Source organism: Capra hircus, chromosome 8, assembly GCF_001704415.2.
Source record: "Capra hircus breed San Clemente chromosome 8, ASM170441v1, whole genome shotgun sequence".
Classification (NCBI taxonomy): domain Eukaryota; kingdom Metazoa; phylum Chordata; class Mammalia; order Artiodactyla; family Bovidae; genus Capra; species Capra hircus.
In genome coordinates, this window is record NC_030815.1 from 44791094 (window position 1) to 44806932 (window position 15839).

Sequence of the window (15839 nt, forward strand, 5' to 3'; positions counted from 1 at the left end):
TAAGTGGGTTTGCATTTTCTAATCCAGGAGATCTTCCCAGTGCAGGAATCAAACCCATTTTCTGCACTGGCCGGTAAATTCTTTACCACTGAGCCACCAGGGAAGAAGCCGTCAGTGTATGGCAGAACCAATACAGTATTGTAAAGGAAAATAAAGTAAAAAAATAAATAAAACTCAAGAAATGAAAATAAAAATTAGCGAATCCCAAACATGCCTTTGTCATCATTCAAAATGTATTTATAAACATAGTAAAGATGCTTTCATGGAAGGACATTTCCATTCTTACCTGTAACACAAAATTTAGAAAATCTGAGAAGTACAAGACTTGAAAGTAAATCACGCAACATCCCACAAGCCGGAGGTAATCACACAATTTGGTATGTTTCCTTCCTGTCTTGCTTTCCTCTGTGGATGTGTATAAAACATTTGTGACTTTTTCAGATTTTGTTGTATGTATTTTATATCTTGCTTTCTTAATGTAATATTTTTTTAAGTTATAGAACATTTTAAAAAATACGGTTTAAATAAAGGCATAAGTTGACTAGAGTTTATCAAATAATTTTGTCAAATATTCTTGACCTGTACTTGGACTTTTTTTTTTCATAATTTTTTTAATTCATTTTTCGCAGTGCTGAGTCTTTGTTGCTGGGCCAGCTTTTCTCTACTTGCAGTGAGCAAGGTGGTTGTAGTTCATGGGCTTCAAGTTGCGGTGGCAAGTTGCTCTTCTCTCTCCCAAGGTTATTCATTCAGCCCTTTGGGTTTCAATACCATTTATATGCTGAAAACACTCAAATTCAAAATTTCAGCCCAAACCTCTGTTCTAAGCTCCAGACTTGCACCTTGACATCATTTGGATGTCTCACTGGCATCTCAAGTGGAACTCAATCTGCCCCCCAAAGTGTTCCTCCCTCAGTCTTCCCAACTCAGTAAAGCAACGTCAGTCCTCTCCACTCTCAAGGAAAACACTAGAAGGTATTCCAGCACTCTTCTCTCCCTCATTTCTAGCTTATGGCAAGTTCTGTTTATTTCCCTCCAAAATATATACAAATTCAGCTTTTCTTTCCATCTTCTTGCTCATCACCCTACTCTTAAGACATCCACATCTCAATGTGAACCATGACACATGTATGTGTGCTAAGTTGCTTCAATCGTATCCAACTCTTCATGACCCCTCCCAGGCTCCTCTGCCCATGGGATTCTCCAGGCAAGAATACTGGAGTGGGTTGTCATGCCCTCCTCCAGGGGATCTTCCCGACCCAGCAATCAAACCCATGAACCGTGACACTTGCCTCCTAATCACTTTTCCTCATATATTCTCTCTAGTGAATATATGAGGAGTGAAGTTTTTCAGGTTAGACGATAACTCTTTCCTTATGGAAACACATCAGATCCTTAGCAGGATCTATGAGGTGTGATTTTGCAGGTGGGATTAAGTTAAAGATCTGGTTGGGGAAGTGATCTTGAACTATCCAGATGGGCCCAATGCAATCACAGAGGTTCTTGTAAGAGAGAGGCTAGAGAGTCAGAATCAGAGGAGGAGATGTGAGACAAAAGCAGAGGGGAGACAGAGATTAAGAGAGATTTGAAGATGCTGCTTTTATGAAGACGGAGAAGGGGACTACAAGGCAAAGAAGAAGGGACACAGCCCTCCCAACACCTTGATTTTAGGACTTCTGATCTCCTAAACTGTGAGATAACACATTGTGTTGTTGGAAGACATGAAGTTTGTGGTCATTTATACAGCAGCAGTAGAAAACCAAATCAAGGAGGACCTGGAGAAATGGGTTGAGGAACCTATAGCAAGAGGTGGTCCCACCTCCTTTCAGAAGACATTCCGCTTGCCTGTCCACAAACTATCCCATTTCCATAGCCCTACAGTCAGTTTTGTGAAATCTGTCCTTTTTTTTCTTAATTCTCTCATTGGGACAAATAAGAAATCTCTGCTTTTTTTCCTGAGTTCAGGTTCAGAAACAGGTGAGAAAACCCAGAACTGGACTTGAGCTGTAGCAATGAAAGAGAGGGGCAGGGTCTCCCCAGCCAGACAAGGATTGTTTTCTCTCGTTCTTTAGAGATGTTGTGCTCTCGCTTCAGGCATGTCTGACTCTTTGCGACCCCATGGACTGTAACCCACCATGGACTGTAATCCTCTGTCCATGGAGTTCTCCAGGCAAGAATACTGGAAGGATGCCCTCCTCCTGAGGATCTTCCCAATGCACAGGGATAGAACCCAAGTCTTCTGCATCTCCTGCATTACAGGTGGATTTTTTTACCGCTAAGCCGTGAGCCATGGGGGACGCCCCCTTTAGAAGTGTTACTGAACCATTTTCTAACATCCTGCTTTAAGGTGCTTGTCAGTGTACATCTCTGATTTAGAATTAATCTCCACGTTTGTGGTTTTGGGAAAATATATCTTGTGAGAAAAAGAGAAAGCATTGGACCTCCTCCTTGGGAAAAATGCACACAGCAGAAAATTTCACATGCAGTTGTTCGAGGTTCATGGACCTGTAAGGTTATCTTGCTCAAAGGATAGAGTGTGTTTAGAATCTTTAAAAAAAATATTTGTTTGTTAACTTGGCTGTGTGAAGTCTTAGTTGTGGCACACAGGCTCTGTAGTTGTGGCGCATGGACTTAGTTGACCTACAGTATGTGGAATCTTAGTTCCCTAACCAGGGATTGAACTCACGTCCCCTGCATTGCAAGGTGGATTCTTAACCACTGGACCACCAGGAAAGTCCCTAGAATCTTTTATATGTTAGGATGCATGACTCAGTGTGAGGCTGGGAAGGAGGTTTCCATGTCAAGCTAAGATATTTGGAGTTAATCCTGTGGTGAGGATACTATACACCCGTTAGTTTTCAAGCAAGGTGGTGACAAGATTAGATCTGTACTTAAAAAAAAAAGTTACTCTGAGATAGTTAGGGACTTGGGGAAGGTCATGTACACACTGCTATATTTAAAATGGATAACCAGCAAGGACCTACTGTATAGTACAGGGAACTCTGCTCAATGTCATGTGGCAGCCTGGATGGGAGAGGGGTTTAGGGGGACAATGGATACATCCATGGGCTTCCCTGATGGCTTCCACGGTAAAGCGTCTGCCTGCAATGTGGGAGACCCGGGTTCATTTCCTGGGTCGGGAAGATCCCCTGGAGAAGGAAATGGCAATCCACTCCAGCACTCTTGCCTGGAAAATCCCATGGACAGAGGAGCCTGATAGGCTACAGTCTATGGGGTCACAAAGAGTCGGACACGACTGGGCGACTTCACTTTTTTATGGCTGAGTCCCCTCACTGTTTACCTGAAACTATCACAACATTGTTAAATGGCTATACCCCAATACAATACAAAATAAAAAGTTTGAACTTTGGGAGAAAAAAAATCACTCTGGCATCATGTATATTGTCTATAATCCTATAATTAGGCCATCAGATCACCTGAGGTAGGGAGAAATGTTGTTGACTTGAGATGTTTTAGTACTTGCTTTTAAAACCAGTGATATTAGATTGCATATTAAGTGATCTAATTTCACAGACAATATGCTGTAGAAAGCAGTTTCCTGTAACCAATGTAAAATCATTAAAATCTTACTGCTGTCAGATCATTGCTCCCCTAATAGCAGGTTTACATGGACATTTAGTCTCATTGATAGTAATCATCGTTATTGTCTCTTTGTTCAAGTACTTCTCAGCTTCAGTCAGATCCATCTCCTGCACAGAGAATGGAGGCCAGTAAAGCAGCACACACTGGTAGGACACTGAACTGGTGGTGCCTTGTAGACCAGAGTATCACGCGTGGCGTTATCACATACTTGGCCAAAGGATTTAGGTCAAGTTAATCTCCCAGAGTCAAAGTTTCTTTATAAAATGGGCATTAAAATCCCACCTACCTACATAACAATTGTGACAATCAAATGCAGTCATTAGAAGGTAGTGAAAACCATAGCATATTATCTAAATGCAAGCTGACATTAATTTTCCTTTTAGTATTACCATCATCCCTGAACAAATTTAGGTAGTAAAGACCCATGAGTGGTAATAGATGCGATTTGCTTTTGTGGTGTTAGCTAGTTCTTTCTCCAAATATCACATGCTTTAGAGGTGTTTGTAATATCCATACAATATGTTGCCTCTACTTAGCCCTTGAAAAGTCCTGAATTAAACGTAGACTCTTTCGCTGTATTCCGAAATCTGAACCTATGTGCTAGTAGGAAAGAATCCACCTGCCAATGCAGGGGTTGCAAAGGATGTGAGTTCGATCCCTGTGTTGGGAAGATCCCCTGGAGAAGGAAATGGCACCCCATTCCATTATTCTTGCTTGGAGAATCCCATGGACAGAGGAGCCTCGCAGTCTACAGTCTGTGAGGCTGCAAAGAGTCAGATACCACTGAGCACAGAGGGGAAATGGTTATGTATCAATGTGTTTAAAGCATATGCAAAGCCACACAGAAAACTGGAAGGACCACGTGTGTGTGTGTGTTTGAAGCTGCTAACTCATCGAGTTTACAAGGAAAGAACTGCTGGTTCTAGAAGAAGAGAAACCTGCAGTACACAGAGCAGGTTCTTGGTCATCATGATTTACTGGTCTGCTAATCAGAAACTCTCCCATTAGCATTTCTAAGTGTTTTTGTAACTTTAAAACACATCTTGCTCAAGAGTGACTGTGTCAGAAAATACTATGGTTTCTCCCATCTTGGTCCCTGTGCCTAAGGTCCAATAGGAAAATGTCAGGTGGTGCGGCCTTTACTGCTGGCAACTTGGGCATACACACCGAGGAAACCAGAATTGAAAGAGACACATGTACCCCAATGTTCATCGCAGCACTGTTTATAATAGCCAGGACATGGAAACAACCTAGATGTCCATCAGCAGATGAATGGATAAGAAAGCTGTGGTACATATACACAATGGAGTATTACTCAGCCATTAAAAAGAATTCATTTGAATCAGTTCTGATGAGATGGATGAAACTGGAGCCGATTATACAGAGTGAAGTAAGCCAGAAAGAAAAACACCAATACAGTATACTAACACATATATATGGAATTTAGGAAGATGGCAATGACGACCCTGTATGCAAGACAGGGAAAGAGACACAGATGTGTATAATGGACTTTTGGACTCAGAGGGAGAGGGAGAGGGTGGGATGATTTGGGAGAATGGCATTCTAACATGTATACTATCATGTAAGAATTGAATCGCCAGTCCATGTCTGATGCAGGATACAGCATGCTTGGAGCTGGTGCGTGGGGATGACCCAGAGAGATGTTATGGGGAGGGAGGTGGGAGGGGGGTTCATGTTTGGGAACGCATGTAAGAATTAAAGATTTTAAAATTTAAAAAAAATAAAATAAAAAGTAAAACATTTTAAATCTTAAAAAATATATATATATATATACATATAGTTTACCTTTAAAACTTGTGAATCACTGTATTATATACCTGTACATAAACTTGTATAATGTTATATGGAAACTATGCTTAAAATAAACACAAAAATACATATGTGCATGTTACAGATACGGCCATAAAGCTATTGTCTTAAAAAATAAATGCCGGAGTTGTTAAAAGAAACGTTGATATTCTCCAAGCAATAAAGTCTGGCCAGCAATTTCAAAAGTGAGATGTTGTTTAATCCCTGAAATTCCAAAGAGAGAAAAATATTCCCCCCCCAAAAAAAATAAAAAATAAATTTATATATCTTAAAAAAAAAAAAAAAGAAAGAAAACCACGTGCCACAGTGCAATCAGACATATGCATGAAATAGTCAAGATGCTTTTTAATTATACCCAACGCATCTATGCTAAAGCATTTAATTTTACAGAGATGAGGAGGAAGAAACCCCGAGGTAGCCAGAGGTAGCCATCCTCCCTTGGCAGCAAAATATCTCCTTTTGTTTGCACCTCCCCGTGTTATTAGTGTGACTTTAACAGAGATGTTCATACCGGTTTACCAGGTGGTTTACAGGTTTCTTTTAGGCTCACCCATGACTGAGTATGATTAGTAGCAAATAAAATATTTTATCCCTATTTCATCAGAAGGCATGGCTCCCACACAGCTGCTTCCTTTGCTGAGGTCAAACAGCCAGGCTTAAAAGAGAGCTTCTGACTTTGATTCTAGACTCACTTTGAAAAAAAAAGAGACAGGGAAGTGGCATGGGGGCAGACTCTGCCATATGCTAACAATGTGAGAGAGGCAGTCATATAATCTTGCTGAGCTTTAAATGCCCACCTGTAAAATGGGTGTGATTCTCCCTCTCTTTGGTGTCCTTGAAAAGGTTAAATGAGGTTAGAGATTCTGATGTTAGAGGCAGCAGAGTACTTCTTTATAACCTGGATCTGGACTGTGGAGCCAAACTTGCCAGGTACAAGTCCCAGCTCCACCTCTTTGCTAGCCACGTGACGTCGTGTAAGTAACTAAACCTACTTGAGTCAGTAAAATGAAGATAATAATAGTACCTACCTCACAGGGTTATTGTGAGGATAGAAGAGTTAATATAACCGAAAGCACTTAGAATAGTGATTGCCTCATAGAGTGTTTTCAGTCAACGCTCTTTAAGTATATGCCATAATTATGATTGATTGTGATTATTATTATTGTTATCCATATGTCAAGTCCCTGGCACAAATAGTTGATTAAAAAGTTCACTTTTATTAAGACTTCTCTTATTTCTGTCTTCAGAGCACTTGAATGTCAAGGAGTATGAAAAGAAAGTAATAGTATTATTATAATTCTGGTTTTTTTTATTTAAACAGATGTCAATGAGCTCCTTTCCAAAATCTTATTCCTTCAGGAACTCAAAATTCAATCTTATACCATAGGAAAAAAAAGTTTCTTGATGCTCCTTAGAGCAAGAGCATATTTTTGAGCCTCACTGCAGACTTTCCGAGTCAGAAACTCTGGAGATGCAATCCATAAGTCACTTTGGTTCTTGTTTTTCAGTGCTTGCTGACATTTTTTTAAGATTTGTTCTTTAGAGCAGTTGTAGGTTAACAAACAAATTGAGAGGAAGATACAGAAATTTCCCGTCACCCCCTGTACCCACACATGCACAGCCTGCCCATTGTCAACATCCCCCACCAGAGTGGTTCACTGTTACAACTGATGAACCTACATGGACATATCATAATCACCCAAAGTCCACAGTTTATATTCCGGCTCACTCTTGATGGAGTACCTTCTATGGGTTTAGACAAATTCATAATTGTGTATTTATCATAAAAGTGGACTTCCCAGGTGGCTCAGTGGTAAAGAATCTGCCTGACAATGCAGGAGACTCAAGGGATGTGGATTTGAGAAGAGCTCTTCTGGGTCAGGAAGAGCCCCTGGAGAAGGAAATGGCGACTCACTCCAGTGTTCTTGCCTGGAGAATCTCAGGGACGGTGGAGCCTGGCGGGCTACAGTCCATGGGGTTGCACAGAGACACGAAGGAGCATGCATGACACACCATCAGAGAGGACTTGTGCAGGGTGTTTTCCCTGCCCTGAAAACCCTCCCTGCTCTGCCTCCCTCCTCAACCGCCTGGCAAGCGCTGACCTTCTTGCGGTCTCCATAGCTGTGCTTTTGGTCTGTTTCAACAAATGACCCAGTGACTCTCAGACTTTCTAAAGTTTGCAAATACCAGATATAGACTGCTGCAACTTTGACCACCTTCTGTTGCTGGGGATGGGATAAGACTGCTGCTGCTGAGTCGCTTCAGTCATGTCCAACTCTGTGCGACCCCATAGATGGCAGCCCACCAGGCTCCCCAGTCCCTGGGATTCTCCAGGCAAGAACACTGGAGTGGGGTGCCATTTCCTTCTCCAACGCATGGAAGTGAAAAGTGAACGTGAAGATGCTCAGTCGTGTCCGACTCTTAGCGACCCCATGGACCACAGCCTACCAGGCTCCTCTGTCCATGGGATTTTCCAGGCAAGAGTATTGGAGTGGGGTGCCATTGCCTTCTCTGGGATAAGACAGAAGGGTGGTTAACAAGGAATTGGGCATTCCATGTTTCACATGTGTTCCAGTCCAAGAAGCACACTAAATGACTGAATTAAGCAGAAATACAGATATTTCTGGAAGCAGAGTTAGGTGTGTGGTAAAGGGAAGGAAAAATAGTTTGAGAGTGTGTGCGTCTGTTGATAGATCTGGAATAGAAAGTTTCAGACTGTAGGTGTCTTCTGGAAAATGCTGATGTCACGTCCTGTCCCATTTTGCCCTGTGTGATGGATAGGAGAAGAGAAACCTTTTGAATTTTTATGTGAGGTTTAAATGAGAAAAATTCATTTCCGCCTTCAGAAGTCAGAGCTATCGGTACAAAAGGTCACTGATGCCAACTGGTGGCATTGCTGAGCTCGCAGTGGGAAGATTAAAATAGCAGCTTTTTGTTTTTGAAGCACTAGTTGCACTATTTGGGCTTGACTGTCAGTCTTTTGCCATCTTGCTGCTCTGGGATCGTGAGTAAAAAGGCATATGTAAAGAAGAAAAGCCCCAGGATGTTTCTCTTAACTGCACAGAAGGGGATAGATATTATAGCTGTCGTCACACTAAGGCTGATGTAATACTTGCAGTGAAATAAGCAGGCGATTGAATGATGACTCCATGGGATAGTGAGGGTTACTGATTGTATGGTGGGAGTGACTGAGCCGTATGAATGATCGTGACCATTTCAGGCCCAGTCAGCAAATATTTCCTGGGGACCCAGCCCTGTGCAAGGTGTGGTTTGCTTGGGGCTCACTCTTCAGTGACAGGATTACAGAGCTTAGGGAGAGGAACACCAGGCTTGGAGGTAGAGGGGTTGGTTGTAAGATAATGGTTTGGTGCCACGTGTACTGTGTTTGTGATGATAAAAGTGTCCAAGTAGGTTCTGAGAGTCATATGCATGGAGCCAGGATTTGAAACCATTAGGAATGGATTGATCATCTGCATAACTAAGGAAATTTGAGAATCAAGGATTCAACTTTTAGGGACACAGCAATTATAGCAAACAAAATATGAGAATTTAGTGAAGAAATGAGAGACCATCAGAAAAGGTAGACATGGACACAGGACTGTGTTCTAGCATAGAAATCAAGAGGATACATTTTTCAAGAAGAGAGATATTTTTTGATGTTAAAAGCATTAAGAAAACTTTCTGAAAAAGCAGCATCTGGGAAGATGGAGATGGGTCTTGGACTTACTAAGTGAAAATGTTATCTCAAAAAGAATATTTTTTTATTAAGCAAGTGATCTTTATTACATTCATTTTAAGGCATGGTTTCTCAGCTTCAGCACTAATGTTTGGGGCTTGATAATTTGTTGTTATGAGAAGCTGTCCTGTGCACTGTAGGATGTTGTAACAGCATTCCTGACCTCTACCCACTAGATGCCAGTAGCTCTACCACCACTGGTTGCTGCTGCTAAGTCGCTTCAGTCGTGTCCGACTCTGTGTGACCCTATAGATGGCAGCCCACTAGGCTCCTCTGTCCCTGGGATTCTCCAGGCAAGAATACTGGAATGGGTTGCCATTTCCTTCTCCAATGCACGAAAGTGAAAATTGAAAGTGAAGTCGCTCAGTCGTGCCCGACTCCCAGCGACCCCATGGACTGCAGCCCACCAGGCTTCCCCGTCCATGGGATCCTCCAGGCAAGAGCACTGGAGTGGGTTGCCATTGCCTTCTATAACAACTAAAATATGTCTCCAATGTCAGATGCCCCTGGCTGAGAACCAGTGATTTAAGTATTTATGTAGTTCCCACTGTCTGAGTGAGAGTGATAATCGCTCTGTTGTGTCGGACTCTATGCAACCAATAGGCTGTAACCTGCCAGGCTCTTCTGTCCCAGTGGGTACTATATTAAACATTGCAAGGAGTAAAAAAACATGCCACACTTGCACCATTAAGAAGAATGTATTCTGATTTTCCTAAATTAAGTTATTCTATTTCTCCTATTATGTTACATCATAGGTTAAAACTTGTTTAGATATACATGCACACGTGTACACACACACAAATATATATGTCATTCCTCCAAGTTAACATTATGTCAGTTTAACTGTGGAATAATATTAGAAAAGCAGTAAATTTGAAATATTGAGGTTCCAAAACTGTGTTTTATTATAGATCAGTGAAGGAAATTTTGATTATGGACCCTTGTAAGCAATTTTCAAATTAAATTTTATGTGTTCCAAAGGCTGAAATTATTTTTTACTCTCTCATTTCTTCTGAAGCCAAAATACTCTTCCTGATCCATAGGTATGTTATAGAACTTCTGATTTTTAAAAAATGTGACTGTGCCGATTATCCTTTGGTAGAAATTACAATGCTATATATTGAAAGTTTCTCAGTTCTTAATAAAAGAAAGATGGAGATTTTGGACGGTAATTTGACCTTAGGAACATTTATAGGAAAGATAACCACCAAAATAATTTCATGGAAGGAAGGGTCCTTGATGTTTGGAAAGGATTCTCCATCAAAAGAAGCATCCTGTCATCTTTCTAAACCTAGCTTCCTTGTTGCTTAGGAACAAGAGAAGAAATCTAACCTCACTCTCCTGTTTTTGGTACTTGTGATATTGAACAAGGTCCTGACTATCGAGGCTAACGCTGAAATCCTTGTTTTCCCTGCAGACTGCATCATCTGCCATCAAGGGTGCTATTCAGCTGGGAATAGGATACACAGTGGGTAATCTCACCTCCAAGCCAGACCGAGATGTTCTCATGCAAGATTTTTATGTGGTGGAAAGTGTGTTCCTGCCCAGGTAAGAACATTGTTTATTGTGATGATTTCCATGCTGAGGAACCTTCCTTGTGACATCCCCATACTGAAGACTTTTCTGCTGGTGCATGTGTACATTATGTGCTGATGCTCATGTTGGACCTTTGGTGTGCCCAAAAGTAATCCAAGTAATTATTACTTTTGGTTGCATTAAATGGCTTGCATTTTTTTTAACATGGCTTGCATTTTTATAGCAGATGGTAAATAGAGTTCATCCTATGGGTCAACTGTAATTAATTAGTTGTAATAATGCCTGAAAGACCGTATGGAGAAAGACTTTGAAATTCAGTGGGAAGGAGTACAGTAATCACAGAGTGATGTCTGCAGAGCTTTAGAAAAAGAGGGCACCTGAGACACAGCAGATGGTGCCAAGTTTTTGCTGTAGCCCTAATTTAAGAAATGAGTTGGGGAACCCGTAGTTGGTTCTGCTATCTGAATATTCTCACGTGTTTCCTCTTTTAACTCTCCTCCAGAAAACTTAAGGGAGTTCCCCTATTTTGACAGCATATTTGAAAAGACACCCAAGTTACCCATACATGTCACCTCTAACTTTATCATGTGCATGCTAACATGCCAAGTCACTTCAGTCGTGTCTGATTCTTTGTGAATTTACAGACTATAGCCCACCAGGCTCCTCTGTGCATAGAATTTCCCAGGCAAGAATACTGGAGTAGGTTGCTATGCCCTCCTCCAAGGGATCTTCCCAACCAAGGGATCAAACTCTCATCTCTTAATGTCTCCTGTGTTGGCAGTTGAGTTTTGTTTTTTTTTTCTTTACCACTAGTGCCACCTGGGAAGCCCCATACTGGGGGGATAAATCAATTAAACAAATCTGAGATGGATGATAGTGATGGTTGCGCAACAGTGTGAATGGACATAATGCCACATGAGTATATGTTTAAAAATGTGTAAGATGGCAAATTTATATTATGCATGTTATACCAAAATAAAACAAATAATTTAAAAGTCTAATGCTCAGTTAATATAAGAAGAGTACTCCTCACTATTAAACTGGAAATGTCACTACCACTGACGGGACTTTTCAAAGAAAGAAAATAGATACTCAACTTAGGGGTTTGGAAGCAATTATACTGTCTTTGTGGCTATAAGGATTGACTTGTCATTTATTTTAAAATAAATGTTTCTCTCTAAAATAAGCCAATTTTATTATCAATTATTGCTAGGCTTGAGTGAGAATGGTTGGGTGACACTTTTCCTCTCCATGTTTTCATTGTCTTTAAAAATCTTCAGGGAAATGGTACTTAAATTTATTTCTTTGTCCAAGCATCAACTTCCTAGAAATAAAACCTTTAGATGAGTGTGTCCATGTAGTCACAACAGAGCACATAAATAATAAGAAAGTCAGCTAGAAACCTAGACAGCCTCATTCTTTTAAAATTTATCATCTCAGCATTATTTTTTAAATTGGAGTATAATTGCTTTACCAATGTTTTGTTACTTTCTACTGTACAGTAAAGTATATCAGCTATCTGTATAAATACATCCCCTCCCACGCACCCGCCGCCACCCTTCTGGGTCATCACAGAGCGCTGAGCTGAGCGTCCTGTGCTCTGCAGTGGGTTCCTGCTAGCTAGCTGTTTCACACGGGCTGGTGTATACATGTCAATCCCGGTTTCCCAATCCGTCCCCGCTTCCCTTCTCCCCGTGTCCACGTGTCCGTTCTCTACATCTGCGTCTCTATTCTTGCCCTGCATTAGGTTCATCTTCATAGGCACTTTTAGGGGGCTTCTCTGGTGGCTTAGACTGTCAAGAATCTGCCTGCAATGCGGACAATCCAGGTTCGATTCCTGGGTCAGGAAGATCTCCTGGAGAAGGAAATGGCTACCCACTCCAGTAGTCTTGCCTGGAGAATTCCATGGACAGAGGCTACAGGCCATGGGGTTGCAAAGAGTTGGACACAGCTGAGCAACTAACACTGTTTTCAGGCCCTTCTGAGTGTTTTGATTCCTTTTGTTCATGGACAGTTTATCATAAGCATACTGCATTTTTATGATTAAGACAAAATGAGATTTTTTTCTTCAGGAATAGAGAACCAAAGTTGTACCTACCTGGATTTTGCGTCTTTGACCTTAACTCTGTATCCCAAGAAAGCAGCAGCAGCCACTGAATGACACACATGTCTCTGGAGAAGGGAGCACCCAGCTAACTGATCCTATTGAGAAGAGTCCACTGTCACATTCAAATATATCATTCAGAGTTTATATAGCTTTTAAATGTCAATATGACATGAAACATTTGATTCAGACTAAAATTTAAGCAAATACTGTATTGCTTGTTTAAAGAACACACAGTACAAGGAACTCTATTTGGTGCTCTGTGGTGAACTAAACAGGACAGAAATCCAAAAAAGAAGGATTATGTATATATCTAATTCACTTTACTCTATAGCCACAACTGACACATCAGTGTAAAGCAACTATTGTTGTTCAGTCAGTTAGTCGTGTCCGACTCCACAACCCCATGGACTGCAGCACGCCAGGCTTCCCTGTCCTTCACCATCTCCCGGAGCTTGCTTAAACTCATGTCCATTGAGTCTCTGATGCCATCCAACCATCTTGTCCTCTGTCGTCCCCTTCTCCTCCTGCCTTCAGTCTTTCCCAGCATCAGGGTCTTTTCCAATGAGTCAGCTCTTCACATCAGGTGGCCTAAATATTGGAGCTTCAGCTTCAGCATCAGTCCCTCCAATGAATATTCAGGACTGATTTCCTTTCGTATTGACTGGTTTAATCTCCTTGCAGTCCATGAGACTCAAGAGTCTTCTCCAACACCACAGTTCAAAAGCATCAATTCTTCGGCACTCAGTCCTCTTTATGGTCCAACTTGCACATTCATACCTGACTACTGGAACAACCGTAGCTTTGACAGTATGGACCTTTGTCAGCCAAGTAACGTCTCTGCTTTTTAATATTCTGCCTAGGTTTGTCATAGCTTTTCTTCCAAGGAGCAAGCGTCTTTTAATTTCATGGCTGCAGTCACCATCTGCAGTGATTTTGGAGCCCAAGAAAATAAAGTCTGTCACTGTTTCCATTGTTTCCCCATCTATTTGCCACAAAGTGATGGGACTGGATGCCATAATCTTTATTTTTGGGGCATTGAGTTTTAAGCCAGCTTTATTACTCTCCTCTTTCACCCTCATTAAGGGGCTCTTTAGTTCGTTTCTGTCATAAGGGTGATGTCATCTGTGTATCTGCGATTATTGATATTTCTCCCAGCAATCTTGATTCCTATTTGTGCTTCATCCAGCCTGGCATTTCATATGATGTACTCTGCATATAAGTTAAATAAACAGGGTGACAATATACAGCCTTGATGTACTCCTTTCCCAATTTTGAACCAGTCCATTGTTCCATGTCCAGTTCTAACTGTTGCTTCTTGAGCTGCATACAGGCTTCTCAGGAGGCAGGTCAGGTGGTCTGGTATTCCTATCTCTTGAAGAATTTTCCACAGTTTTTTGTGATCCACACAGTCAAAGCCTTTAGCATAGTCAGAAGTAGATGTTTTTCTGGAGCAACTATATTCCAGTAATAATTGGAAAGATAATTATTACTCCAATAATAATAATTTTAAAAGAACATATATGCTCCAGATTCACTTACATGAAAACAAGAAACTCGCATGGGGGGTCTTGCCTCAGTTTCCTCATCTGGGCTCAGTTTCTTCTTTGGTTTAGCAAAGGGATTGGTCCCAGTATTTCTCAACAAATGTGCTTTTGACTTTTTCTAGATGAGCTAATTCTTTGTGCAAGACTGAACATTTGTCATCCCCAGGCCATGCCAGTAATATCTCATTGCTATAATGATCAAAACCCTTCCCACAAAGTGATGGATAAATTCAGTTTCTTGATTCTGGTGGTGGTTTCATAGGTATACACATACGTGAGAACTAACAAACTGTACATTTTATTGTATGTCAGTTACAACTTGGTAAAGGAGCCAAAATATGCTCCCTCCCTACCCATGCATATTTCTCTACCTGCCTAGGGGTGAGAGGCCCTTGTTGCAAGCAGTTGAAACATTCTGAAGTCCCTGGTGCCTCTAAAATCCAATGCATTTATCTGGGTCATAGAACTAATTGCTTAGGGTGCCTTGAGATGTTCTAATTTACTACTGCTCTGAGACTGCAGAATCTGTTTCCCTTAGCAACGAAGTGCACTGTGTTATTTTTTATTTCTTTATTTTAAAGTGGCTTGAAGTTATTTTTAGATATTATGTATTTGCACCACAGATTATTTCATTTTGTAGATGGAAAAGAGCCCTAGACCTGTGTAAGATTTTAAGGATGATATAAAATTCTTTTTAACTGTCTGGTTCCATGATCTTCCAAAATGACAAAATAGATGAGTAAGAGAACCATGACCATATCTTAATCTTTTGACCCCAAATTCTGTACCACCCAGAACTCAAGGCTGTAGATTTTTCATGTGTAAAGAGGATTAGGAAGATAGAGAATGTTTTATCATGTTTCTACCATGTAAACATGAACCAGAGGCAGCAACAGGAGGCAGAGTTTAAGTACCAACTATAAACTAAGCATAGTCTTATTAATAATATTTGTATGTTCTACAATATAATTGTTATTACTTTTCATCTTTACCATTAAGAAAAAACTATTTTATATATGAAGTAACTAAGGCCCTGAGGTATTAGATGTCTTAACCCAAAGTGATAAACCAGTAAATGGTAAAGCCAGGATTTGAACTCAGCAGTGGCTGGGTCCACGGTTTTATTTCTCCCTATACTATGGTGATGAAACACAGGAATGGTATTTCTTTTTGAATTAAAAAAAGAACAAAACTTCTAGAATTATGAAACTATATCTATCTGGCCCCTTGACAGCCAGCTTAAATCCATCCCTCTGTTCCTCTGTAGGAGACACCATCACTGCCTTCTCTGGAATGGAAAATATGGTTTGAAAGCTGGCAGTAAATATTCCATATTCAAGAATAATTATCTAATTGAAGAATTTGTTAAAAAAAAAAAAAAACAGAAACCGCCTGTATTTTCATCTGCTCACTGGAGTTTAGCTTGATGTGAATATCATTGCAGACTGCCCTTAGGTTTAATGGATTTTCTTCTTCGGGATTTATT

The 15839-nt window shown here is 40.7% G+C and overlaps 1 protein-coding gene across 2 annotated transcripts in view; it reads left to right on the forward strand.

Moving 5' to 3' along the window:
• The window catches only part of PIP5K1B (phosphatidylinositol-4-phosphate 5-kinase type 1 beta), a 359464-nt gene that overhangs the window by 162728 nt on the left and 180897 nt on the right, over positions 1 to 15839 (forward strand). For both annotated transcript variants that reach the window (XM_005683717.3, XM_018052047.1), the window contains exon 4: positions 10584 to 10714. In XM_005683717.3, coding sequence (XP_005683774.1) covers positions 10584 to 10714 — 131 coding nt within the window. The remainder of the gene's footprint in view (positions 1 to 10583; positions 10715 to 15839) is intronic.